Source organism: Euleptes europaea, chromosome 10 (assembly GCF_029931775.1).
Source record: "Euleptes europaea isolate rEulEur1 chromosome 10, rEulEur1.hap1, whole genome shotgun sequence".
NCBI lineage: Eukaryota > Metazoa > Chordata > Lepidosauria > Squamata > Sphaerodactylidae > Euleptes > Euleptes europaea.
This window is the reverse complement of record NC_079321.1, coordinates 65,132,842-65,160,402: the sequence shown is the minus strand read 5'-3', so window position 1 is coordinate 65,160,402 and position 27,561 is coordinate 65,132,842. Positions and strand designations below refer to the sequence as shown.

At 44.0% G+C, this 27,561-nt stretch overlaps 1 protein-coding gene across 1 annotated transcript; it reads left to right on the top strand.

Annotated features, from left to right (window-relative positions):
- Window positions 1-27,561, top strand: PPIL6 (peptidylprolyl isomerase like 6). Its single transcript, XM_056856207.1, has 8 exons — window positions 1-96; window positions 7,089-7,184; window positions 8,671-8,859; window positions 10,712-10,774; window positions 14,550-14,697; window positions 16,597-16,653; window positions 24,198-24,333; window positions 27,450-27,561. The coding sequence occupies exons 1-8, from the start codon at window positions 1-3 to the stop codon at window positions 27,559-27,561; spliced, it is 897 nt and encodes a 298-aa protein (XP_056712185.1).

The following is a 27,561-nucleotide window of genomic DNA, read 5'->3' as shown; positions in this document are numbered from 1 at the left end:
ATGGGGACTAAAGGGACCACAGTGGGCCTGCAAGAGATAGTGGTTGCCGGGCTTCTCACAGAGCCCTCCTTTCACATGGCAGTGTGTGCAGCAGAGGTAAACTCAGCCCTCTTTTCCTTTCCTAGTGCTCTGTTCTTGTTAGCTGGATAGCATATGTAGTGAGCGGTTACATCACAAATAAATGCTTAAAGTTAGGTTCAAAGCCGAGCCTTCGAGACCATGATTGTGGTTAGGGCAAATGATAAACATGGTTTATTCAAGAGCAAAACATTGGTTTATAATCTACAGTGTGTAATTATAAAGTACCTTTAAAAAAAATATCTTTCATCCAGTCTTTTGTGAAGCAAATCTATATGTGAAGTGTTAGCATCTAACCTGGTTTAGAAAGTATAGCATGTGTCAGCCTATGTTTGAAAGTGGGTGGCATGCCCATCTGTCAGAGGGGAAAATATTGTCATTTAATTAAAGCCGGAGCAAAAAAAAAAATCCATTTCAGTAAAGCTCTTAAATGTTATTAATTTAGCTTGAAATTTTTGAGCAAATTTCCCTGTGGATATGCCCCCATTGTTGGAGAAAGGGATGAAACATCATGACAAATGACAAATCTATCTATTCAACCGTGACTTCCTAGCAGTAATTAATGTCAGCGTGATTTTTTTAGCCACCATGTTCTGAATATCACCTCTGAGAAGCAGCAGCTTTTTTGTGCACCTTGTCACATATCAGACTCAAACTCTTCCACACATCTTCCCCCTCAAGGCAAATCTGGCCATTCCTGGTCTGAGCCAGCCTCTTAGCATTTTAGAATATAGTATAAAGGCAAAGGTCCCCTGTGCAACCACCGGGTCATTCCTAACCCATGGGGTGACGTCACATTCCCACGTTTCCAAGGCAGACTTTGTTTACGGGGTGGTTTGCCGGTGCCTTCCCCAGTCATCTTCCCTTTACCCCCAGCAAGCTGGGTACTCGTGAGCAGAGCTTGGACTGCAGTACTGCAGCTTACCACTCTGCGCCACGGGGCTCTTACCTTAGAATATAGTAGAACTCGTAAAATCTGGATGTCTAAACATTGGAGCATTCCATTATGTACAGACTAGATTTAATTATTAAACACAATGGACACCCTAAACTTCCAAGATACTCCAATTAAAGCTGTTTCCAGTCAGAATGGACAATACTGTGTCAACTAGACCTACGTTCTGAGTCAGTATAATGTACCTTCCTATAGAGCTAAACTAAGGGAACTGAAAGGTGAGGGATTAAAAAGGCCAGGTCAATGAAGACTAATGGGATTATTTATTGATTTTATTGGAAACAAAATATATCTCCTGACTTTCAGAAAAGCTCAGGACAGTTTATATAGCAACAACATTTAAAAATATTTACACAAAACAGTAAAAAGGAAAGATTACTCATCTAAATGTAAGTCCGCCAATAATCAGTTGAAAATAGGGTTACCAGGTCCCTCTTCGCCACTGGCGGGAGATTTTTGGGGTGGAGCCTGAGGAGGGCAGGGTTTGGGGAGTGGAAGGACTTCGATGCCATAGAGTCCAATTGCCAAAGCGGAACTGATCTCTATTGGCTGGAGGTCAGTTGTAATAGCAGGAGATGATCTGCTATTACCTGGAGGATGGGAACCCTCATCGAAAAAATTGGTAATCCATCCCCCAAAAACAAAATGGCAGTCTCTAAAAGCCACTGGAGGCTTGGTGTACGGCTTCTGGTAAGCCATTCTATAGAACTGGTGCAATGGACGCAAAGGCCTGATTCTTCACTAGGGCTGCCAGGTCTCTCTTTGCCACTGGCAGGTTTTTGGGGCGGAGCCTGAGGAGGGCAGGATTTGGGGAGGGGAGGGACTTCAATGCCATAGAGTCCAACTGCCAAAGTGACCATTTTCTCCAGCCGAACTGATCTCTATCAGCTGGAGATCAGTTGTAATAGCAGGAGATCTCCAGCTATTACCTGGAGGTTCCACCAAAAACAAAATTACTCCTAGTTGTGCTGAGATAGTTCAATACAAATTACAACAATAGGCTCAATACTAATCAAACCGTATCAAGTGTATTCAAAGCAACAATCCACAGACAAGGACTATACACATAAACAATGGTGCTGAACAACAAAAGTGTACTATATACAATATTTATAACAAATAGTCACCACCAGATACATCCATCAAGCTATTCAGCTTACTGATACTAATAGTGTCCGTAGACTCAAAATAAAGTGTCTGGCTTCATCTGTTTCTTGAAATTCCCTTAAAAGGGTAATGCCAAATGTCCGGTGGGGACCACAACTGAATCCAAATTGTTGAGAACCAAGCCTTAGAAAACCAACTTAGCTCTTCTGAGCATGTACTTTTGAAAATTGACTGATGTAAACTAAACAACTTGAGAAACTAATTGAGGCTGATTAAGACTTAGGTGAAACGCAATGAATACCATGGATCTGTATTCCTCCCCCTGATCCAATTCTGAACAAATTTGTAATTTGTATTGAATTACCTGGAGGTTGGCAATCGTATTCTTCACATAGGAAACATTCGCCATCCAAGAAGATGGCACGGTCTGAAGAGAATGCTGGGTGCTTGAGTAAGTGCGAGGATTCATACCAGAAGAGGTGGCCCTTCAGTTATGTGAACCCTAGGCCATGAAGGGCTTTAAAGGTAAAAGCTAGCACTTTGAATTGAACCTTTAAGCAAACAGGAAGCCAGTTCAGCTAGTTTAACACAGATGTAATGTGGCTTGGCTCTGTAAGCAAACTTGCAGCCATATTTTGCACTGGAGAAAGGTGCTGAGTTGTCTTCAGGGGCAACCCAATGTAGAGCATATTACATTGATCACTACAGCCATCAAGGGATGCAAGGCATATTGGCAAAGCACAGGAAAGAAAATGTGTCAATTTCCCCATGCATCCTGTGATTTGGTTGTGTAATCCGGATATCAAGCTTGTAAAGTAGATAAGTAGTATTATCTCCATACTGCAGATAGAGACTGAGAGTGGGAGAGGAAGTGGCTGTCAGAGGTGTCAGTCGTTCCTTAGCTAGTGCCTTGTGTTGCTCTGTTCTGCCATGCTGGAGCCGACCCATACAAGCGGTTAGGCTCTTGACATGAGCACAGGCCCGGTTGCGGATGTTTACATATTTGCTGTACTGTTCTCACTCTCGGTTTCCCTCCACCTGTTGCTGTAGCCTTGAGTGGCTAACAAGCTATGTCTTCCCGCTCTCCCTTCATCCTCCCTCTTCCCCCCCCCCCAGACATTGTTATCAATCCCTTTCCCAGGCTTGTTAGAAAGTGCACCTGTGATGTAATCTTGCTACCACGTTTAAGCTATGCTCTGTAGTCTGGCTCGCTCATTAGCAGCTTTGAAACCTGCAAGTTACCTTAGCTGTACCTGATGCTTCTTCAATAAAGTTTACCTGCTTCTGACTTGGCTGTCTGAGTGAGTGGCTTTTTGGGAATTGCCCAGGTTGGCTGGAGAACCTGACATTAAGCTGCTAATCATCTGCTCCGCTCTCGCTCCCATCCTTTCGTTAGGGTGGCTATGGCGGGGGACGGGGATGACCCAGCCGATAGAGACAAAGCGACTCTGGGTGTGCCCGATCCTGACGTTGGGAAGGAGAAGCCGGCAGAAGGGAAGCCGGAGGAAGAGAAACCGGCCGGGGCAGGCACAGGGACTAGGCAGAAGGTGTCCCAGATCAGCGCCTGGCTGGACTCTCCTCCCTCCTGGGCCCCGTCGAGGGTTACCGTACGGCGGAAGCTGGCGCCCTCCGGGGTGGAGGAGTTGGAAAGTGATGTGGCCAGACAAGAGACCCTCTTACGGCACAAGTGGGAAGAGGAGCATTGGCATATGCAGTTTGAGAGACAGGAGATGTCTGATCGTATGGATGCTATGTACGCTGTGATGCAAGACATGGCACGGGAACTGAAAGACTTGCGGCGGAGGCCGCCACAGCCGCAGCAGCCCATGGGGGCTGGACAGCCGGTTGTACCTGCGCCGCCCCCTGGGGATCGCCCTGCTCCAGTTCCGCCCCATGGACGGGACTTGAAAATAACGTTAGATGGGTCGAGTGACCTGCTGTCTTTTTTCTTGGTCCAAGTGGACGTTTTTATGCGGGTGCAGGGGAAGACCTTCCCCTCCGATGAAAGCCGGGTTCAGTATGTTGCTTCGCTGCTGCAAGGGGAGGCCGCGGCGTGGATGGTGCAGCAATATGAACTCCACTCCCGAGTGTTGCGAAGTCTTGACAACTTCATGATTGCTCTCCGGAACCGGTTCGAGGACCCGCACCGGGGGGAGCGGGCTAAGACTGCCCTGTTGCAGCTGCGCCAAGAGACTAAGTCAGTGGCGCAGTATGCAAGTGAGTTCCAATCGCTCTCCAGTAAGATTCTGGACTGGAGTGAGGCTACCCGAGTACAATATTTCCGTGAGGGCCTTAATCCTGAGTTACAGCACTGGGCCTTCATGCAAGGGAACCCTCCGGATGTGGAGGGGTGGGTGCAGCACGCAGCCGACATTGAGAACCGCAGACAGCTTCTGCAGATCTCCAAACAACGTACAGCGCGGGACACCAAACCCCGTGGGGACAAGCCAGGTTCTGCTAAGGACTTCCGTCCCGGCCAGGGAGGGGGGCAGTCTGTGGCTGAACGCTGCAAACGCTTCGAGTCTGGGGCTTGTCTCATTTGCGGAGGTTAGGGGCATTTCGCCGCCCGTTGTCCGTCCCGATCCGAGAGACCGGGACCTTTTCAGCCAGCGGTAGGAGACTCCGAGAGAGCACGCACCGAAGCCCCGTCCCGTCGCCGTAGCGGCCTACTGGGAAGGCAGGGTACACCCTCGGCCATGCAAGCTCATCTCGACCGGGACCAGCCGAAAGCAACCGGCCCATCGGGGCCGCGGATTACAAACCTGCCTTCTGACTCAGCGGAGTCACGGATTACAAATTCAGATTCCTTCTCCTCGAGCGATGGGGAGGAGGGAGGACTGCCAGCAAAAAACGCCGTCTGTCTGCTGTAAAGGGAGCTCCTCGGCAGACTGTACCGGACCGTGAGCAGGGGGCTCCAACGATGGTAAGCGATCAAGAGGACAATGTGTATGTTGAGGTGACCCTCATGTTGCCCAAAGGGGGACCAGCTCTGCGGGTGACTGCGCTGGTGGATTCGGGCTGTGCTCGGACTTTAATAAACGAAGAGACTGCCCAGGCGTTAAAAGTGAAACGGGTCGAGCTGCCTGAGCCTGTTAAATTCTCCCAGATGGATGGAAGCGATTTCAAGGGGGGTCCTGTCACTCATAGGACTGCGAGGGTTGCCTTGGGAGTGGGAGAACATTGGGAACAAATCCATTTCACCATAGCTCCCATACAAGCCCCCGTTGTGTTGGGCATGAACTGGCTGCTAGGTCACAGTCCCATTATTGACTGGAAAGAACGCAGATTAATGTTCTCGCAAGCTCAATGTGACCGGCATAAGCAGGACTGGGTTCTCCCCAAGGCGTCGGCGGCTGCGGCGGTGGAGCTACCACCCGGTAGGCCACCCCAACTTTGCTGATGTGTTTGATGTTCGTGAATGCGATGAGTTGCCCCCCCATCGGAATACCGATTGCGCTACAGAAGTGGTGGGGGACGGAAAACTCTCAAAAGGAAAGATTTACCCTATGAACCCCACGGAATAAAATGCCTTGCCTGAAAAGGGAGGGGGTTCACTCCTAGGGAGCAGGGCTGGGGACAGGCTGCTGCAGACAGAGGGATCCCTCATCCAGGAAGGGGTGAGTTAGCCTGAGGCCTAGTGCCAGGAGACGGCTAGGGACAGTAAAGATAGGTGTGTTAGGGTTTTTATTTGATTGCCTGCCTTTACTGGTTTTGTCATCCTATTGTGGCTTGAGTTATCATCACTATTAGACCTTTTAAATAAACTGTTTGTTACTCTGCCTGGGCCCTCACGCCTCATTTGGTCACCTAGAAAGTACACCCTGTTGGGAGAAGAAGCAGCCAGGGGCAGGGAGGGTGCTCTGGACCCTCCTAAGTTAGGCCCACACCAGAGTGGTGGCAGCTACCGAAGATCCCCATTCCTCTCTCTTACCTGACAACAGGTAACAACAATCATAATAAAATCATATATATCTAAAATTCATAAGTAATCAATAAAATTAATAAAAACCATTCAATACAGTTAACAAGATGGTACTCATATAATTACAGGGCCATTGGAGGCCCAGCCAAGCAGCCAAATCCTCATGTCAGAAGCCCCAAGGGAGAGGAGAGGGAGGCCAGTAATGATGACAACCTGTGGTTGCCCTCAGTTGTAGGCCTGGTGGGAAAGCTCTGTTTTACAGGCCCTGCAGAATTTCTGAAGGTCCCATAGGGCCCTAATGTTACTTGGAAGAACATTCCATCAGGCTGGGGCCAGGGCCTTGTTGGATGTTGCCCTATTGTTGCTGGTAGCGAAGGGGCCCCCATAACAGTTCAGGCTTCAGGGCCCCAAAAATGTAGGCCCACCACTGCTCTCAGCTCATACATTTAGCCACAACCATCCTGTTATTCAGCTTGCTTTCATCCGTTTTACTGTTGCACAATAAATGGCAGTAGAATTGCAGGGTGTGAGGTCATGAAGGAGGAGAAAGAGAAGAGTTGGTTTTTATATGCTGACTTTCTCTACCACTTAAGGAAGAATCAAACCGGTTTATAATCTCCTTCCCCCCCCCCCCACAACAGACACCCTGTGAGGTAGGTGGGGCTGAGAGGGCTCTAAGAGAGCTGTGACTATCCCAAGATCACCCAGCTGGCTTCATGTGTAGGGGTGGGGAAACTAAACCGGTTCACCCGATTAGAGTCCGCCGCTCATGTGGCGGAGTGGGGAATCAAATCCTGTTCTCCAGATTAGAGTCCACTGCTCCAAACCACCGCTCTTAACCACTACACCACGCTGTCTCTCACAACCACTTCACTACAAACCCAGGGAAATATGGTTATATGATTCAGCCCCCAAGTAAGAGATACATAATTCTAATTGGACCACTTACATCGACACCAATAATATGTGGTAAAGAACATCATTATAAAGCATCATTGGGTGGTATTTTTTATCTTGACTATCTAGGCTCTGAGGAAGAATTTTCCAACCAAGATCGCAGAGCCTAAATTGTTTCCTTTGCTGGAATTTGCATGGGCTGAGTATCTACAAGAGAAAAAAAAGGTGGGTTTTACTTCAGCACTTCCAAAGTAGAATTTATTTATTAAAAAAATTATATTCTACCTTTTCTCTTGGTTCGAGGTGGCTCAGATTAGTGTGATTTTGTTCTTATCGCCACTCTTACTGTAACTGAATGTTGCATTATTCTCCAAACTCTGCTCATCCAATTTTTTCAGGAAATAAGTCTTGATCTTGCAATATAGAAAAATGAAGAAATGCTTACGGTAGGTACACAAGTAATTTTAAATGCCTAAATAACTCTAAATTGCTTGTGCTTAATTTTTAATTTTTTTAATTTTAATGGCATGCCTTTGTTTTTCAGACCTCATCTACACATGCAGCAGCAACAGAATGTAGTAGAATTCTGAGGAGTTAGAATGGGCTGTACGCATTCTGTAATGCTGGCTGCAGGGAAGGGGTGGTATAGGGTTGCCAGCTCTGGGTTGGAAAATACCTGGAGATTTTGGAGGACAAGCCTGAGGAAGGCGGGGTTTGGGGAGGGGAGGGACTTCAATGGGGTAGAATGCTATAGAGTCCACCTTCCAAAGAGGCCGTTTTCTCCAGGTTAACTGATCTCTGTTGCCTGGAGATCAGGTGTAATCCCAGGAGATCTCCAGCCACCACCTGGAGGTTGGCAACCTTAGGGGGGTAACATGCTTAATTGTCCCTCATGTACAAATCCCCTGACAATTACAATTCAGCAAATCAGGGAGAATGGTCCTATTTTATCCCTTTGCATACTGTGCTAGTTTTCTATTTACAGGGAATTATTAAACCATGTTACTTGGAAAGGTTTGGCATGCTCAGCCCTTCACCTGTAGTCGAAAGCGGCAATGTCCAGTCACCTGCCTCAGCACCCTGCCACCTCATTCTGCTGCCCGGCAGCAGAATGAGGTGGCAGGGTGCTGAGGCAGGTGACTGGACATTGCCGCTTTCGACTACAGGTGAAGGGCTGATCATGTTGTTGGCCTTCTGTTGCTAGGCTGCAAGTGTGCTGCCCAAAACGATAATGCCGGGCGCCTGGTAGATACCTCATTCTCAGAACAGCAGAAGGGGTTTTGCTTGTAGGTTGGGACGCCAACAAGGGGCAAATTTGAAGAGGACATTTTCCCTTGTAACATCCGACCAGATTGTTCGGTTGTTGTGACAAAATTATGAGCTGTGCCTGAATTAGATGGTATTTCCTATTCTAATACAAAAACTATGAAGCGGAAGACTAATCAGGAGCACCATAGGTCCATAGGTGTCCATAGGTGTCAATAGATAGACACTGCTTGTGACCCATCAAAACACACAGAGGTCCAGGACAGCTCGCAAGTGTCTGCACCTCTCATGGAAAACTCATCTGACATTTTGGGATCCATTCTTCCGTATGTTGGTAATTTGCCCACTCACCATTCAACATTTCTGCATGTTTAGTTCACTGGGGGCTTTTACGCTAAACACGCAACTAATCCAGAAACCCTGTTATTTCGCCTTCTAAACACAGGAGTTGAGAGGAGAAGTATGGGAATATCCCTCCATCGTGATGTGTTTTGTTGACGGCCAGCTTGTTGGAGATGAAAAAATGCTGCTGAAATGGGCTTATGATGTTTGGGATTATAAAGATTTTAAACCTATAGCCCTTTACCAAGCTATTACAGATGATTTCTTCACAAAATACATGAGAGGCAAAAAGGTAAGGTCACAGATTTCAACAGGAAACTTGTTTGTGATGAACTGGGGCCCGACTAGGGTTGCCTGCTGCAGGTTGGGAAATATCTGGAGATTTTTAGGGGTGGCGAATGCCATAGAATCCACCTTCCAAAGCAGCCATTTTCTCCAGGCAAACTGATCTCTGTTGCCTGGAGATCAGTTGTAACAGCGGGAGATCTTCAGCCACAACCTGGAGGCTGGCAACTCTAGGCCTGACTGACTAAAAATATTATTAAGCTTGGAGTTGCACTAATCACTAGATTTGAGTACAGATTGGCATTTCTCCTGTTTATTTATTTACTTATATGCACAGTTCAGATGATGATCCAAACCAGAGTTTGGAGGTTTATGCCATGATCTATGCCTCTGTGCCTCCCGTCCTGCAAACTGATCCTCTTAATTTTTGCGGCTGTAGCCAGTTTGCTATGAGGTCCAAATCATTTAGCAACGGTTAGATAGTGTTAACCTCCAATCTCTCACTTCATTTGCAAATCCATTTTGGACGTTACAGCAAAGTACAATAAGAATAAAACTGGAACTGGAGAAGGGCATCAGCACATGAGGAAGGTGCACATGAACCCGAGTGCTTTCCTGATTTTTTTCTTAATTATACCCGCACTCTGAATCATGCCTAATATCCTATAATCATTCTGATTTCACTGATCTTAGTCCTAGTACAATGCTGATTCGATGTCACCTCATATCGATTGCATTGGCCTACACTGTGCTTATTAGATGTCTCTTTGTATGGACGATTATCAATTTACACTGTGTAATCTCCTTTGAGTCTCAGTGAGAAAGGTAGACTATAAATATAGTTCGTTATTATTATTATTATCATCATTAGATCATATAGGATTAAGGTAAGACCAGCAACCAAGGAGATCAGCATGCACATGATTCACACTGAGGAGACCCATGTTCAACTTCACACTCAGCCATGAAGCTCACTGGGTGATAGTTGGCCAATTATTCTCTTTCAGTCTAATCTACCCCATTAGGTTGCAAGGCTGTTGTGAGTACAAAATGGGAAGGGGAGCCATGTATACCACCCAGAACTTCTTGGAGGGGGAACAGAACAATAAAATAAATAGAATACCAGTATCCTTCTTAGCAGACTAGTTGATGAGTAAAGGGTTTGTGGAAAGCAGGAAACTGAAAAACCATACCTTCAGAGAAATCTAGAACAATTTCCCTGGTTCCTTATTTTCCAGCATTCAACCCTTTACCTTTAGAAGTATGACTCACAGAGCATTCCTGATCTTTAAGGGCAAAAGCCCTTAGGAGGGCAGGAAGGTGCTGTGCCAGCACTGGGGCCCTCCACGCCGGTACCCGGGCTACTTATGCACCCAGGCGTTAGTGGCCCCAGCACCAGCATGGAGGCCCGGACGCTGGTCTCCGGCAGTGCCACCCCAGATTGCCGGTAGGGCCTTCCGCTGGTGTCCCACCGGTGTAAAGGCCCGCACCGGCATTCTGAGGGGTGTTCTGGCGTCCCGGGAGCGTTCCCAGGGCATTCCAGGGGGAGGAGCTGCCATTAGGCAGCCTCCTGTCCCCTTTCAGTCCCAGACACCAGTGCCAAGAATGGTATTGCTGCACCTGCTTTTTTGCAGGCGCAGCCTCGCTATTCTCGATGAGGCTTTTTGCCCCATTTTACACGAAAAAGCCGGTTAAAGGCTTTTTTTGTACTTTCAGTGTGCAGGGAACTTCTTAGGAGGCGCCACAGCAGCGCCTCCTCCCCGCCGTCCCCACACGCCGAAAGCTCAGAAATGCGCTGTAAGAATCAGAAGGGGATATTTTGTATCTGAGAACTGGGTTTTCTTTCTTTATCTTGGCAGCATGTGTTCGTGTGCTTGAATGTAGCTATTCAGGAGGTGCTTATTGGACAATTGCTGTTTGAGGTAAGTTTGAAGGGAGGAAATCAAATCGTTGCACTGGGCCCAGTACTCAGCATTTAACAAGACTTGGGTTTTCTATTAAGGAAATGTAAATAATTCAGATTAAACAAATATGCCCATGTTTTAAATGTAATTTCAAATAGCACATTTAATGCTTCAGCTTTTTCATTCTGAATGCAGGATTGATTTGTGTGGGATTCATGGTTTCAGGAAGGCCCGCTGGCCTAAATCAAAATCCAAAAAGAAAAGCCATACAATACCTTTCATTAGGAACCTTGCAATCAACACAAAACCATGTACAACATTTTGAGTTCTCAAGAACTCTTCATCAGACTGGATTAAACATAATAATAATAAAAAGGTAGTGTTGAGGGGAAAGAGATGTTGTAAGCTCTGACAGAAGTCAAGGCTTCTTTGCACCCTGAGCAAATTGCAGGGACATTTGAATAAGGAAAAATACTGCTAAGTAAAACTAGTAGAAGGTTGAATTTTTGGCCTTCAGAAAGAAGATCGAATGTTTGTTCCCCCAAAGACTGAAATGGTGCAAGACAAGGAAGTGTTGGGAGGTCAGGGCATAGGAAGGGCAGCTTGCAGCAACATCACTTAATGCCAGAGTTGCAATCTAGCACTGCTGTATAGCAGCTGAAGAAGAAGAGATATATTTATTGCTTAGTAACAGCAAGCAGCAACCAGAATGTGTTTGTGGGTAGGGGCGAAAGATGCTGTTTATAGAAGCTGCTAAAAGGCACAAGCTGCACTATACGATTTATAACACCAGATTTCAAAACACTCCTTACCAGTTTTTCTACCGGCACAAGGAAGGCAATCTTCCCTGATTCTTCTCCTCACTGCAGCCCCATCCCTTGTGCCTTTTGTAGGTTCCACAATCCTTGGTGTTACTTTTTATTTTTATTTTTTTAGTTGGTTTGACAAAGTAAGAGAGATCTATGTGTTGATTAAATTAACTTACTATCAAAATAACAAAAACATAAAGGAATTGGATAGAATATGGGATCCCACTATATCCAGGATGGAGACCATGCTTAAAAGTTTAGATTCTGTTGGTGGTGGCTCATAAAGAGAGTGATTACTTAGAAAGTTATACATTTTATAGGTTTTATAAGTACTGGTCGATGTTCGTTTGTTAAGAAGGTTGTTTTTTTAATGTTGTACTGTAAATTTTAATAAATATATATAATTAAAAAATCCTTGGTGTTACTTTTTAGACGGTCAAACAGGATCCTTCCTTCCTCTTGTGTGACCTGAACCTAAACTTCAGCATGGTTCACAGTGGCATTTGGTCTAAAATTAGATAACACAAAGAATAAAAATTGGTAAAGCACTACATTATATCAAAACAAAATAAATATAAGAATCAAATACTTGTATGTCAAAAATAAATTCAGCTAGGATTAAAACATCAGATTCTTCCGTTTAAAATCTAATTCAACGAAACCTTTTGTAACCTTGACCAGCCTCTTAAAAGCCAATAGGATGGATAGCACGTGAATCCTCTTAGGCAGGAAATTCCAGTAGTGAGAAGGCTCTGGGAAAAGGGCTTCCCTGGCTTTGATTGGCCCTAGGTAATGATGGTTGGGAATAAATACTGTTGGATTGAGGCAGAAAACAGAGTTATGTGGTGAGAGATTTTTTAAGTGGATTCAGAGTATCTATACAAAACACAAGGATTTTGATTAATGGGAAACTGACAGAAGGGCTACAAATCAACAAAGGCACAAGATAAGGTTGTCCATTTTCACCACTGCTGTTTAATATAGTACTGGAAGTGCTTGCAAACAGAATAAGGAGAGACCCCAGCATTAAAGGCCTGCAGGTGGAAGGAGAATAATTCAAATTGAAATGTTAAGCAGATGATGTAGTGCTGGCCATTCTTAATCCTCAGGAATCAATGGGATATCTAAAGGAACAAATAAAAAAAAAAGGCCAATATTCAGGCTATAAAATTAATAAACTCAAGACGAAAATAATTTTAAAGCACCATTTGAGACAAGAAGAAGATGCAATAGGACTCATCACAGGATGCAAGGTGATAGATGAAATAATAAAATATTTGGGAATAAAAATATCACAACAAAATAAGACTTTGTTTAAAAACAATTATAAAATAACATGGGGGGAAATCAAAAAGGATTTGGTGAGATGGTCAAAATTAAAAATTTCATGGCTGGGAAGAATCTCAAAAATTAAAATGAATGTTTTACCAAAACTTAATTTTTTATTCCAAATGCTGCCAATTCACCTGGAATAAAAGACTTTGAATCATTGGCAACAACTACTAAACAAATTTGTGTGGAATGGCAAGAAACGGAGAATCAGGTTTAAAATACTGCAGGACGAAAAAGGGAGAGGTGGTCTGGCTCTACCGAAGTTGAAACTGTATTATCAAACGGCCAGACTGGTGTGGATATCAGATTGGATCAAAAACCCAGAAGCAAGCTTAATAAAGCTGGAGAAAGCGGATATGAAAGAAGGATTACACAATCATCTATGGATGACAAAAATACTGAGAGCCTTGGCACAGCAGGATACAGAACATGTAATCAGTGACAGCCTATTGAGGTTATGGGCGTCAAATAAAAAGAGGCTTATCCCAACTGTCACCATTAATGTCTCCAACAGAAGCATATTATGACAGTACAGAAAGAAAACTTAATGACTGTATAACCCATCAGGATATGACCAATACACATGGAGAAATTAAAATGTGGCAGACAATTAAAGAGAATAAAAACATAAAATGGCTTGCATACTGCCAACTGGTCTCAAGATTAAGAAAAGACTGCCTGGCAACGGGCAAATGGAGAGATATGACAGAATTTGAAAGCATGATTATGAAAAACAAAGATAATCTCCTGGGCAGGATTTATAACCACTTAAATATGACACTGAGTCTGAGCATGTCAAACCATGCATGGTGAAAGGGATGCAGAACTTTGGAGAGGAGATCACGATGCAACAGTGGGAGCAGTTATGGACCAAAGCGATTAAATTTACAGCACGTCAACCTTTAAGAGAAAACTGGTACAAAATGTTTTTTTGTTGTTGGTACATTATGCCAAAAAGACATCCAGAAAATAAATAAGGATGTGAGTGGACGGTGCTGCAAATGCAAGGAGTTGGACGGGACTTTCTTTCATACCTGGTGGTCATGCAAGAAGATTAAAAGTTTTTGGAGTGAAGTCCATATTAAATTCAAAAAATCTTAAAAGCTAAATTTGCAATGGATCCTAATACCATGCTGTTAGGAATTGTACCATCTGCAATTGTGAAGTATTCGGAAGAGATGTTTAGATATATGACTATGGCTGCAAGAGTGGTGCTCGCCACAAAGTGAAAGTCAAAAGGCTGTCCGGATGTAGAAGATTGGAAAGATAAATTAGCAGAGTATGCAGTGATGGCCAAGATGACAAACCAAGTGAATAAAAGACTCAGCAAAGAGTTCCAAAAAAATTGGAAAATGTATTAGTCACAGGTGTGGTAAAATATGTAAAAATAGAATTGAAAAAGGTTAGACATAAATCAATACTGGCAAAGTAAATAAGATAAATTAATGATTACAAATAAGTTAGCATTAATGCTGAAATCAGATTACAATTTAGTAAGGCAAGTTTTACTATGAGAATGAAAGAATGAACAAAAAGTGGCATATTTAATGTCATAAGGCTAGAATAGTACAACTTAGAGAAGATATTAAAATGGAACTGCCTCTAGGACTTCAGTTTTTAGAAACGGGTAGTCTTCTCTGTTCATTTTGCAGCTCTATTCTGATATATGCCCCAAGACATGCAAGAACTTCACATGTTTGTGCACAGGGGAGAAAGGGATGTCTATAACTGGGCAGGCACTCACCTACAGTGGTTCTATCTTTCATCGACTTGTCAAAAATGGATGGATACAAGGAGGAGGTGGGTTTTAGAAGCTGTTCAGAAAAAAAAGGTAACTTATTGGCTCAGTATGTATAGCTGTTCATCCATCAGAAAAAAATAAGATTTGGTGATTATATTATTGTTTATTTATGTATACCTCACCTTCCAACTACAGTTTTTAAGGCAGTTTACAGACTAACTGCCCTGGCACTAATAGGCTAGCCTGATTTCATCAGATCTCAGAAGCCAAGCATGGTCAGCCCTGGCTAGTATTTGGATGGGAGACCGCCAAGAAAACACAAGGTTGCTACCCAGAGGCAGGCAATGGCAAACCACCTCTGAATGTCTTTTGCCTTGAAAGCCCTATGGGGTTGCCACAAATCGGCTGTGACTTGACAGCAAAAAATAATAATCCAGACTAACTAAAAATCCAACAGCATCAATAAATGGTACAAATTAATGTAAAATTCAAAACCAACACAAAGTAATGTATTAGAAGTCAGAGTCTGGGGAGAGGAGGGACTTCAGTGCCATAGAGTCCAATTGTGAAAGCAGCCATTTTCTCCAGGTGAACTGATCTCTATTGGCTGGAGATCAGTTGTAATAGCAGGAGATCTCCAGCTAGTACCTGGAGGTTGTGTTAAGAATCTCCACCAGCCTTGCGGCATGTAGGTAAAAATAAGCAAGAAAGCAGCACCCATGCTCAAGTCTAAGCGACAACTGAACACAAACTCACGAAGTGAGATTTAAACAACTGACGAAAGTGTGGGTTTAGTACAATCCCATTGAAGGTGAAAAACCTCAATTGGGAAACATGTCTTCCAGAATTGGTCAGCTTTTTCACCAGGTCATGGCTTCTTCAGCCCTTGCGTTTTCACTAAGTCACCCTTGCATTTTCACCAAGTCACTAAGGCAATCATTCCTTCTCCTAAACTGACATAAGGAATTCCATTTCGGTCCTAACGCCTACCGGCTGTATAATACAAGGCATCTTTCGCCAGTAAATGGACTGTTTTGAGGAATACTGATAAGTATCACAGAACTGTTATATAAGGATATAGGAACTTTTTGTTGCCAGTTGTTGTTTAACTTTTCGCATGTTTTTTATATTTGTATCATTGGTAGATATAAGACTGGTTGTTAGATATCTAGTTAGGTAGTTTGTATTTATTATGTTGTATATGTATGTTGTATAGTTCCACACATTGCACTTGGTAATTAAGATTTGGTTGTTTAAATCTCACTTCATCAGTTTGTGTTCAGTATCTGGAGGTTGGCAACCCTAATTACAAAGTACAGATTTCTGCTAAAAGCTTTGAAGCCTAATTGCTACTCTTCTTAGTGAATATTACAGGATATCATTTTAACAGCCCATTCCTGAGCTGAGGCGTATGGGGATGGCAGGGAAGAGGAGCAGCGGCGCCTCTTTCTAAGCCGCTCCCCGTACGCCGTTAAACAAAAAAAAGCCGTTTCGCAGCTTTTTTTTGTTTAACCGGGGCCTTTCACCCCATAGGGAATAGCTAGGCTGCGCCTGCTAAAAAGCAGGTGCAGCACCACCATTCCCGGCACCGGCGGAAGTGGCCAAAAGGGGATAAGGAGCCGCCTAACCGGCAGCGCCTCCCCTTGGCCCACCCCCCGGAATGCCCCCCTGCACCGGCGTGGCCTCTCCACGGTGTTGCTGGCGCCACGGAGAGGCCGCGCCAGGGGAGGGGGAGGCACGGTCCTGCGGTGCTTGGCCGCTGCTGGGACTGGCCTCGCCACCAGGATAAGAACGTGTAATCGCGCGATTACACGTACTTACGCTGGCGGCGAGGTGACGCCTCCTCCTAAAGCGTTTTGGCCCAGTTCTCAGGAATGGGCTGAAAGTTTCTGTGTTCCTTTTTCCAATACAAAAGAGACAGATTTATAACCTTAATTTTCCCCCCAATTAATATACAGACATAAAAGAAGGGAAAGGGGATGGCGGCGAGTCTATATATGGACCTGTCTTTGAAGGTAAGAGGGTATTACAATTTCCTGGTGACAGTAAGCTAGAAGCCATTATTAATACAGGTGAGGATACTATCGGAATACAAAAAGTACTACTGTAATAGAAATGGCATTTGATTCAACAGCCCAAGGTCAAGTACATGGTGGAAACTAACTACGGGGAAGCCGTTAGCTGTCTTCTAGAAACTCATCAGTGTCAGTGACTGAGGATTTGGGGTGTTTTTGCATGAGGCTTAAAGCGGCCCTTGGTGTAATTAGGTTTTAATGCAAATGTTAATGTTAGTCAGAATGGCTAACTAGCATGGGTGCTCCCTTGCTTTCTCTTCCACAAGCATGGTGTTTTGAAATGTAGTCTGGATTTGGTTAGGGTTGGAGCATTTTCTTGTAGTCGATGTATGCTGAACTACAGGACTCCTCCAGCCAGGCTGGTATCACATTTCATTGGCATCTGCAAAGTCACTCAACTGCCCTTGGTGGTGGTATATTTTATAAAAGCACAAAACTTGACCAAGCAGGATATCTTCATGCACACCAACCCAGTGCTTAACAGCAGCAGTTATGGACAGCAGTTGCTCCTTGGTAAAGGCGAGGCAGCTATTTTATCAGTCCTGGACAACTGCTCCACGTATTTCATCACTCTACTTTTGAGTTCTTGTTTGCATTTCTGTCTGAACAACTGTTCAACAACAGCAATCGTGGGTTGCTTTATATTTCTGGAGCAGTCTCTGTTGCTGGCCAAAGGTTGACTCCTTCTAGTTTTTAACCAGAGCCATTTGGAAGCAGTTAGATAAGCTTGCCAAATCACACTTCAGACCCTTAACTCCCAGTCTGCAGTCTGCCATGCCCACTACAAAGGTCTAATTCACATAATCAGATTAGCAAACTGAGCATGTGAATTTAGAGGATTCACAATGCAGAGTTCAAAACATGGTGAAATAGTACCTAACAGGCAACTCAGCACATATACATACCACCCTGATACACTGAAATAGGTGGTGTCTTTTAAATGAGCATCAAATTGTGGGTAACGATCTAAGTGTTTAGTAAGGGTAGCTCAGCATCCCCAGAGTGCTCTGAAACAAAACTGTCCGTCTTTCAGCAACAAATACGTATCCCCACCAACAATATTCCCTTTTATCCCCACCAACAATGTTCCCTTTTCTGCTAGTCTAGGATTTCCATGCAGCTGCTACTTTATTCTAAAAGCTTTCAGCACATGCATTGCACAGCATACCCGAAATTTCAGATTATGTCTGCCCCTTGCTAATACAAGCAGGGAACCCTCAAGGACTTGTGGGAGGCATCTCATTTCTCCTCCCCCACTATTTCCTCTTTCCCTTCCCTGGCAACCCCCCCCCATAACTTTTCCTGCTTCCTTTTTGCCTTCACACCCACCAGCCAATGTACCTTTATCAGCCCCGTCTTCAGCTTTTCCTCCATTATACTCTGCCTTTCTCCCCAGTTGGGACCCAAAGCAGCTTACATCATTTTCTCCTACATTTTATCCGCCATGTACCCTGTAAGGTAGATTAGACTGAGAATGTGTGACTAGCTCAAGAGCACCCAGTGAGTTTCCATAGCAGTTTGGTGATTCAAACCTGGATCTCCCAGATCCTAGTCTGGCTTTCATGAGATAGCTGCTGTTGAGCACTGCAAGCAGCCAGTTCTGGGTGAGTCTTGCAAGTAATGTGGTATCAAGTTGTCAGTGGTTGGTGCCAGGCCTGGGCCTGATGGGTCCCCCATCAGACTAAAGACTAAAACAACCCTGGAAATGGCCTCGCCTTTACTGACAGAAAGAAGGCTTGAAGGCCAGCAGTGCTATTGTGGTTGCCTAGCAACAACCACTAAGAAGGCATTAATTTCTTAAAGCTAAATGCAGTACTTCTATTATTTTGGGGAGGTTAACCCCTGATGGGTGTTATTTTTATTTAGTTTTAGATTTCAGGTTTTACTGCAAACCTGGGGCTTTTTCAGGTTTGTGGATACTTCTGTCTTGTATGTTATGGCTCCAATCTCTGGATTTAAATATCCACAGATGGGTTCATGTTGGGAATTTGGTATCTTGACAAGTGGGGATGCACAAGGAATTGCAATGGGCATCTAATTTCCCCTCCTCCACTTTTTCTTCTTTCCCTTCGTTGAAAGCCCCTATAGTATTTCTCCTTTACCTGCTTGTTCTTCTCCTTCCCACCCACTAGTCAACCTACCTTTATCTTCTCCCATCAGCTTTCCCTCCTTCCCTCCCTCTGGCAACTTCTACCTGGGAAATCTATGGCCCAGTTGGACAATGCTGGCCACTAAGCCAACCACAATTGCATGGTGGGGAACCTGCAAGGGTTTGCAAGGGGCATCTGTATCCCCTCCCTTACACTATTCCCTCTTCATGGCAATCCATATCCTCACTTTTCCCCACTTCCTTCTCTTTTTCCTGCCTACCAACCAACCCACCTTTCATCTCCCACCCCCACCTTCAGCAATATTTATTTCATGTATACCTTCTTTTCTACACAGTAAGGGCCTAAAGCAGTTTACATCATTCTCCTCTCCTCCCTTTTATCATCATGACAACTTTGTGAGCAGTTAGGTTGATAATGTGTAATTGGCTCAAAATCACCCAGTGAGTTTCCATGGCAGAGTCGTAATTTTAATTTGGGTCTCCCAGGTCCTAATCTGAAACTCTTAATGCGAGTTCAGTGGATTTAATCAGATGCCCAAGAAACTCCTCCAGACGACAGCTTATACAAAAGTGCTTCTTTATTCACAGTGCAGTTAGTATTCTCTATATACAAAATTCCAGCAGAGCCTCCGGCTTAGCAGTATATTCAGTCCAACACTAAACCCGAGAAGCTGCGCTCCTTATATACATATCTCTGGTATAGTTAATTGCCTGGCCACCTATAGGTATTGCATCATACCACCGGTTCCATCCAGTTCTCTCCAGTCCACTCTGCTGGGGCAGTTCATTACTACAACTTGCATCAGCAAGATCAAGTGGATCTGACAGCTCCTTCTCAGCTGTACTGTCAAAATAATACAGCATGCTTGTTTATTCTTGACAACTCTAACCACTACACCATACTGGCTTTCATGGGGTGGCTGCTGATGAACAACAGCCAGCAGCTGAGACTGAGTAAATCATGTGATATCAAGTCACCTGGTGGTTGCTGCCAGGCCTGGCCCCAGTGAGTCTTCCATCAAAGGCCAAAACAGCCCTGGAAAGAACCCTGCCCCCTCCCCCTATGCTTCTCTAACATAAGCCAAGGCTTAAATGCTGTGTGGATTGCCTAGCAACATCTACTGAAGGCATCCATTTCTTATAGCTATAGGCATTGCCTGTATTATTTTTGGGGGGATAACCCCTCAGTGCATTTTATTTGTTTGTTTGTTTGTTTTTAGATGTCTGCAAACCTAAGGCATTTTTCAGATTTATAGAAAAGTCTGTCTTTTCTGTTCATGGCTCCAGTCTCCAAATTTAAGTAGCCACAGATTTGGCCCTGTGGAGAATTATATATACTGATGGTATCCATTTGTGGCCTCAGTATTTTTTTTCTTGTCATTTTAAATAGGTGTTTAAATGTGGACATGTCAGGGGAGGAGAGGGCAGTTTCTACTACTGGCCACACCCTAGGGGGATGGACATGTGGGGGACAGGGAGAAAATGCCTTCCTGCCTTTTTGTGTTTTGTTTCCCTCTGGTGTCTCATCTCCCATATATTTTTCTATGGGAAAGCTGGGCTTTCTCGATGGCTTTTATCTTATGCACACTCTTACTTTGGAATATGTCCTTTTGAATACAATGGGACTTACTTTGAGTAAATATTCATAGGATACATAACCTATGTCTATCTTTGGGAGGGTTGCCAGGTCCCCTTGCTCCACCAACAGGAGCTTTTCAGGGGCGTAGTTTTAGGTGCGGGATGCTACGCCTACATCACGTCCAGGTTTACCCAGAGGCGACACGGATGCTCTAGCAATCTCCACCAAAACTCTCTAGAGTTTTCACAGAGATTGCTACTGCGTCCGCATCGCTTCCAGGTAAACCCAGAAGTGACGTAGGCGTGGCATGTGGGACGCGCATGCATGCAGTGTGTACCTCCCCCTGTTGGGGGATCTTTTTTGCCCGCCGACCCTCAGCTGGTTGGCAGGCAGCCCAGTGGATTGGCAGGATTTTGCCCGCCATCACCGGGCACTTGGCAACCCTAATCTGTGGAGATGGTGGACTATGAGACAAGCTTGTTGAATGTTCATTCTGTGCTTCACATTTGAAATGAGCAAAGCAGTACATATTGCCTTCTAAAGGGATGACCAGGAATTCCATAGTCTAAAATTACCTAACAGCACCACTGATGGGACCTGTAAGTAAAACGTCTCACGGCAAAATCTAGAGAAGCCCTTAGTCAGCTTTCATTTCTGATGCAAGGCCGACTGAAGTTTTAAATCCAAATAAAAAGACTCATAGCTTGAGGTCAGGGCCAATGACAGGGCTTAGGGTTGCAGCCCTATCACGAACATGGGAAGGGACTGACAATACAGTCCTAAGAAGAGTTACACCCCTCTAAACCCATTGACTTCAATTGACTTAGAAGGGTGTAACTGTTTAGGATTGTATTATGTGTCATTCTTCAACCATGATGTCACAGGAACTATATAACAGAATGTTTTCGAAACTGATGCAACCACATTCCAGGCAGTATTCCAAATTTGCCAAGACCACATAAGCTAGGGAAAGACAGAAATTTCCCCAGCTGCCTTTATTTGTTTATTCAGACATTCCCCACCTTTCACCACAGATTTGTGGTCTGAATGCTGAGGAAATGCAATATCCTTGAAACATAAGCATGTCCTTGAGGGAAGATGTCAGGATACTGATAACAAATGTACAAGAATGATGTCTTAGTTGTGCCATCCAATGATTACTTGGAAGGACCTGTAGCCTTCCAAACTGCGGCCTTTTATGCATGGCTGTTTCCTCCTCACGGTAACCCCTGCTGCTGCTTTGAGGCTTTGCCTTGATTATGCCTGCATTTCCCGACTATCAGAAGTCGCTTTGCTCTCCCCTCACATTTCTGTGCATTTTGCCTGCATTTTCTGGGGAGAGCAAGGCGGCCTCTGACAGTCGGAAAATGCATGCGTAACCAAGGCAAAGCCCCGAAGTAGTTGGTGGGGTTACCATGAGGAAACAGCCATGCATAAATGGCCTGCAAGTCCTACTTGCCTCTGAGGAACAAAGCACACATAACAAGCCTTTCCCACCAAGATGATTTCTGCACATCCCTCATTTTTAACTTGCCTGTTTGGGGTGTTTTATTTTTCTGTCCTGCTTGCCACAAGAGATTTGACCATTTTCTCTTCCTTAACTAGAAGCATTATCATCACCTGGCTCAGTTCTAGGCAATGTTCATTTTAAAAATTGCCTGCACATTTATTTATTTGCCTATTTAGAAAACTTCTAGGATACCTTTCCATTAAAAAAAAATACCATGAATGCCCATGCTGATTTAATACAATGAAACACGTAAAACAACTATGAAATCAGTATAGGCCAAAAAATTAAAATCCAGGGATCACAGTATTCTAAATAAGTTTTAATTGATGCTGGCAGGTTTCTCAAGTGGGGGCCACATACAGTTGCTAGGGGAGTGAATTCCATAATCTAGGGGCAGCCATCAAGAAGCCCCCATGTTTTTCCCAGCAATGGCACCTGGGAAAATTTGGGTTCCACAGCACAGCCTCCTCTTTCCAACTCTGGATGACCTCCCAGCACAGGCAAAACATATAGGTGAATGTGGGTATTGTTCGAATGAAAATATGAAAATGAGAAGCAGTCTTTTTTTTTGGTAACCCCATGTGTCTCATACTGAGAATTACTGTAAAAACTGTGGATGTCACCTATGTTTTCTCAGCTATAAATCATTCCAGTGTTATTTTGTATTTGTGAAAAGTTTCTTTACTTTTGTGCCACTCTGTGGTATAGCAAAGGGTGATGAAATACAAAAAAAAAAAAAAAAAAAGCTCACTAAAAACCCAAATGGCTTTCTCTCCAGTCATGCCCCCTCTTCCTTTTCACATCAGCTTTATACTCTACAGTTCTGCCTCGGCCTTAATGTCCATACTTTATTTATTTTTTATTTTTATATCCCCCTTCCCCCCCCCCACCGAGGTGGGGCTCAGGGCAGTGTACAATATGAGGATAAAAACGTTTACAGGACAATTTACAACATAAATAATAATTGTAAAGCATACTTACATAAAAAACACCGTAAGTCTAAAACATGGCAGCTAAAATTACAGCAACTCTCCAAGACTAAAACAGTGTGAAGATTAAATATTCTTCTAAACATTATGGGGAGATAAACGTACACAGCCTGGTTAAAGACAAAAGAGGGGGCTGGAAAGAGGAGCTGGAGGAAACCGAGCAAGAGGGAGGTTCATAATCCAGACCAGCAGTTAAGATTGTTGTATACGTAATAGGGTTGCCAGGTCCCTCTTCGCCACCAGCGGGAGGTTTTAGGGGCAGAACCTGAGGAGGGCAGGAGGCGGGGAGGGACTTCAATGCCATAGAGTCCAATTGCCAAAGCGGCCATTTTCTCCAGGTGAACTGATTTCTATTGGCTGGAGATCAGCTGGAATAGCAGGAGATCTCCAGCAAGTACCTGGAGGTTGGCAACCCTAATATGTAAGTCCTCCCTATCCTGAACCATAGGCCTGGCAGAATATCTCAGTTTTACGGGCCCTTCGAAACTGACAGAAATCCGACAGAGTGCGGGTCTCCTTAGACAAGAGTTCTACCAGATAGGAGCCAAAGACGAAAAAAATAGGTTATTTCCTATTCACTTTTAAAACACTTTCCAGCTCTTCACTCTCCTATTCTTGTATTAATACCCTTGAACTGAATATGTTCTCTTATTAGATCTGAGTTTGTATCTAGTAACTGGCACCAAATAGAAAGTATATATTCAGTAATTAGCACTAAACATAAGGTAAATGTATCCATTACAATACTAAGCTGCTGATTTACAAGGCAGGGGGAAAGGTTATAAGTAGAGTTGCCAACCTCTAGGTGGAGCCTGGAGAGCTCCTTGTGGTTCAGTGATAGAGCATCTGCTTGGCATACAGAATGTCCCAGGTTCAATCCCTGGCATATCCATTTAGAAGGGCCAGGCAGTAGGTGACAGGACCTCTGCCTGAGACCCTGTAGAGCCTTTAAAGGGCCTGTTCCCAGTGGTAGCCACCCAAATAGGGATCACTGTTGCCTCCCCACCACCATGGGGGCATGGATGGAGTTGGGATCTGCCCTGTCCCCTGACAGATATGACGTTGCCACTTTGGCCAGCATGACCCAAGTCTTAGGGTGTAGTTCCAGCCTTTGAGAATGTGGACAAATATCAGTACGTTTTCTGAACATACAATTTATATTAACGTTGGACACTAGAACAAATTACATATTGTCTTTGGCTATGAAAAAGGAAATTGTACATTCAATGTAGAAAAAAACACGAACCAGGGAAAGGAAAATGGCAGCCATTATACCTAAATGTGCATGTTTCCTAGATGAAACCTTTGCTGTTCCACATGACAAAAGAGGGGTTCTTGGAATGGCCAACAAAGGACGCCACAGCAATGGATCCCAGTTCTACATCACACTACAGCCAGCCCCGTATTTGAATGACAAATATGTGGCTTTTGGGTATGTATAATAGCTCTGTATTAGATCTCAAATACACATTTGAGCATCATGACAGTGTCAGTCTAGAACAGGGGTGAGGAACCTTTTTCCTGTCAAGGGCCATTTGCACATTTAGAACATTATTCGGGGGCCATACCGGCATAGATCTCCCGACGTGTGGGGGGGGGAAAGAGGCTAGGGTTGCCAGGTCTCCAGCCACCACCTGGAGGTTTGCAAACCTAGGAGAGGCTATGCAGGGAGGGAGAGAAGGAAAGAAGGAAAGAAAGAAAAAAAGGAAAGGAAGGAAGGGAAGATGGAAAGAAAGAAAAAAAGGAAAGAAGGAATGAAAGGAAGAAAGGAAAGAAGGAAAGAAAGTAAAAAAGGAAGGAAGGAAAGAGAGGGAGGGAGGCTTCCCCCACACACACACACACGGACTCTCCAGCGGCCCGGGGATTTCGCGCACACACGCATATATACGGGGACGGCTGGGGGGGGACCCTCGGGTGGCAGAGCGGCAAGCACGCAGGCCGAGGAACGGCGCATGGGGAGGGCTGGGGGGGACCCTTGGGCGGCAGAGCGGCAAGCGCGCAGACTGGGGAATGGAGCACGGGGTGGGCTGGGGGGGTACCCTCCGTGGCACCACGGCAAGCGCACAGGCTGAGGAAGAGCACGGGGAGGGGTGGGCGGGGTCCCTCGGCAAGTGGCGGGGGGATGGAGGCAGGGGCCTCAGCTGCCCCAAGAACTCAAGGCCGCGGCGAGGCAAGTGCACAGGCGGCGGGGGGGATGGAGACAGGGGGCTCGACTGCTCCAAGAACTGGAGGCCGTGGCGGGGCAAGTGCACAGGCAGCGGGGGGGAATGGAGGCAGGGGCTTCGCCACCCCAAGAACTCGAGGCAAGCCACTCACTCGCCTGGAAAAAGCCGGTGTGGCACGGGCGAAGGGGGGGGGTGCCAAGGAAACAAAGTTGGGATGCCGAGAGAGCTGGCCAGGCACATGTTTTCTCTCTCTCTCGCAAGGAACAGGAAGCAGGGAGACTTGGGGGAAACGCCCCCACAATCACCCAATCAACCTTCAGCTTTGTGTGCATACGCTCCAGCCTCCCGGTGAAGCCCGAAGTGCTGAGATGAGGGCCTGGCTAGTGACAGCTAGCTCCGTGGAGCTTTAGGCCTTGGCAGGTGGGCCAGGGGCTGGACAAAATAATCTTGTGGGCCGTATCCGGCCCGTGGGCTGGGGGTTCCCCACCCCTGGTCTAGAATCTGGGTGACCCAAGTTCAAATCCCCACTTTGCCATGGAATCTCACTGGGTAACCATGGGCCACTCTGTTATTGTGAGGATAAATAGGGAGGATGGAAGAATGATAGTGGAAGCCATTTTGGGTCTCCATTGAGGAGAAATTCAAGGTATAATTACTACGTGTTGCGTGTATTATAATTAAAATGTGGGAGGCAGTATTGCTTTAACGACAGAATAAAGCATTTAAACTTGAACAGCATTTCAATTTAATTAAAATGATAATCTTACCAAAAATAAATTTTATTTTCAATAACTTATTTGTAGATATACCAAAGAAAATGATTGAAGAATGGCAAAAGATCTGTAATAGATTTATTTGGCAGAATTAAAAAAAACAGATTCAGAAATAGCAATCTATATGAACTTAAAGGCAAAGGTGGGATAGGAATGCCAAATTTACTAGTATATTATCAGGTTGCTAGGGTAAAGTGGTTAAAATCATGGGTAGTAAACGATGAAAAAGGTAGTAAACGATTAAAATTGAACAAGATTTTGTTAAATTTTCACTAAATAGATAGCCATGGGTAAAAAAAAATGATAGGAATTTTTTTTATAATAAAGATAATAACTGCATTAATACCATTCTAAAAAAATGGGATGTATTAAGAGAGAAACTAGCCCCAGATATTTCCCCACTGTCTTCCATCCTTTGGAACATCTTAGCCGAGAATTCAGAATTCCAACTCCCTCGCAGAATAAAGACAGATAAACAGAATGATTATCATTACTGGATTAAAAATAATAATAATTTAGAACCTCTAGAAAATTTTTTGGATTAAAAAGTAGTTAATATTACCTTTATAGAATATTTACAAATGAAAAAGTATTGGAATAATTTAAAAGAAAAAGAATTAACTGAAATTAGAGAAAAATCTGAGTTTGAGAAATTAATGCTTCAAGATAAAGTTTCAACTTCAAAAATATATGCAATTTTAGTAAAAGAAAATTTAAATTCAACATTAGGCTATAGGAACAAATGGAACATTTATTGAGATAAACCATTGAGCGATGAAGAATGGGAATATATTTTTTGAAAGGGACTGGATTTCTCAGCTTGCAAATAAAGAGAAAATCTAATTAAGGTGGTATATATGTGGCATTTAACTCCAATTAGAATAAGTTAAATCTACAAATCAATGAATGATAGTTGCTGGTTCTGTGATAAAAAGCAAGCAGACTTCATTCATATGTGGTGGAAGTGTGAGAGAGCTATAACGTTCTGGACTGAAATAGTGAAATGTCTGTCTGTTGGAATGGAGATTGATATCCCATGTAAACCTGAGATACTTTTGTTAAATTTAGTCCCTAACCTAACTAAAGATAAACAATGTATGGGGTTACACATGATAACTGCTGCTAGAATGACTTTTGCCAGACACTGGAAACAAAAAACGACTCCAAAGATAGAGGAATGGTTGGCTAAAGTAAAAGAAATATATGTATTAATTAAGTTAACAACATATCAGAAAAATAGTGATACAATGAACCTAGAAGAGCTATGGTTACGAACTGTAAATAAAATGGAAAATCTTAAATCAAGGGTGGGAAAGGACAACTTTCTGCGATGACAGTCTAGCTATTTTATAGAGGACTAAACCGTGAAGCTGTAATATAGAAAGTCAGTGTGTGTTTTCTTAAGTTTACACACACACACACACACATATATGGTATTTTAAATTATGAAGACTGCTATATGTTTTTCTATATGTTTTGTTTTGTTTTTGCTGTTGTTAATTTTATTGAATAAATATAACTAAAAAAACTTGAACAGCATTATGACAGTGATTGTTATTGAAAATAACTGATGTGACTTCCTAGTATTTATTGAGATTTTTCTGTTCCAGGCAATTAATTGAGGGTTCAGAGGTTCTCCAGAAACTGGAAGCAACAGAAACATTCAATGAGAGGCCGGTTGTAGAATGTAAAATTATTGGCTGTGGAATTTTTGAGCCTTGA

What these genes read in the sequence shown, in the direction of transcription:
- PPIL6 (XM_056856207.1), top strand. Translation starts at nt 1, where the DNA reads ATGGGGACTAAAGGGACCACAGTGGGCCTGCAAGAGATAGTGGTTGCC. An exon ending in TGGCAGTGTGTGCAGCAGAG is followed by an intron (nt 97 to 7,088) that starts GTAAACTCAGCC and finishes TTGACTATCTAG; the next exon opens with GCTCTGAGGAAGAATTTTCC. An exon ending in TGGATGGATACAAGGAGGAG is followed by an intron (nt 14,698 to 16,596) that starts GTGGGTTTTAGA and finishes ATTAATATACAG; the next exon opens with ACATAAAAGAAGGGAAAGGG.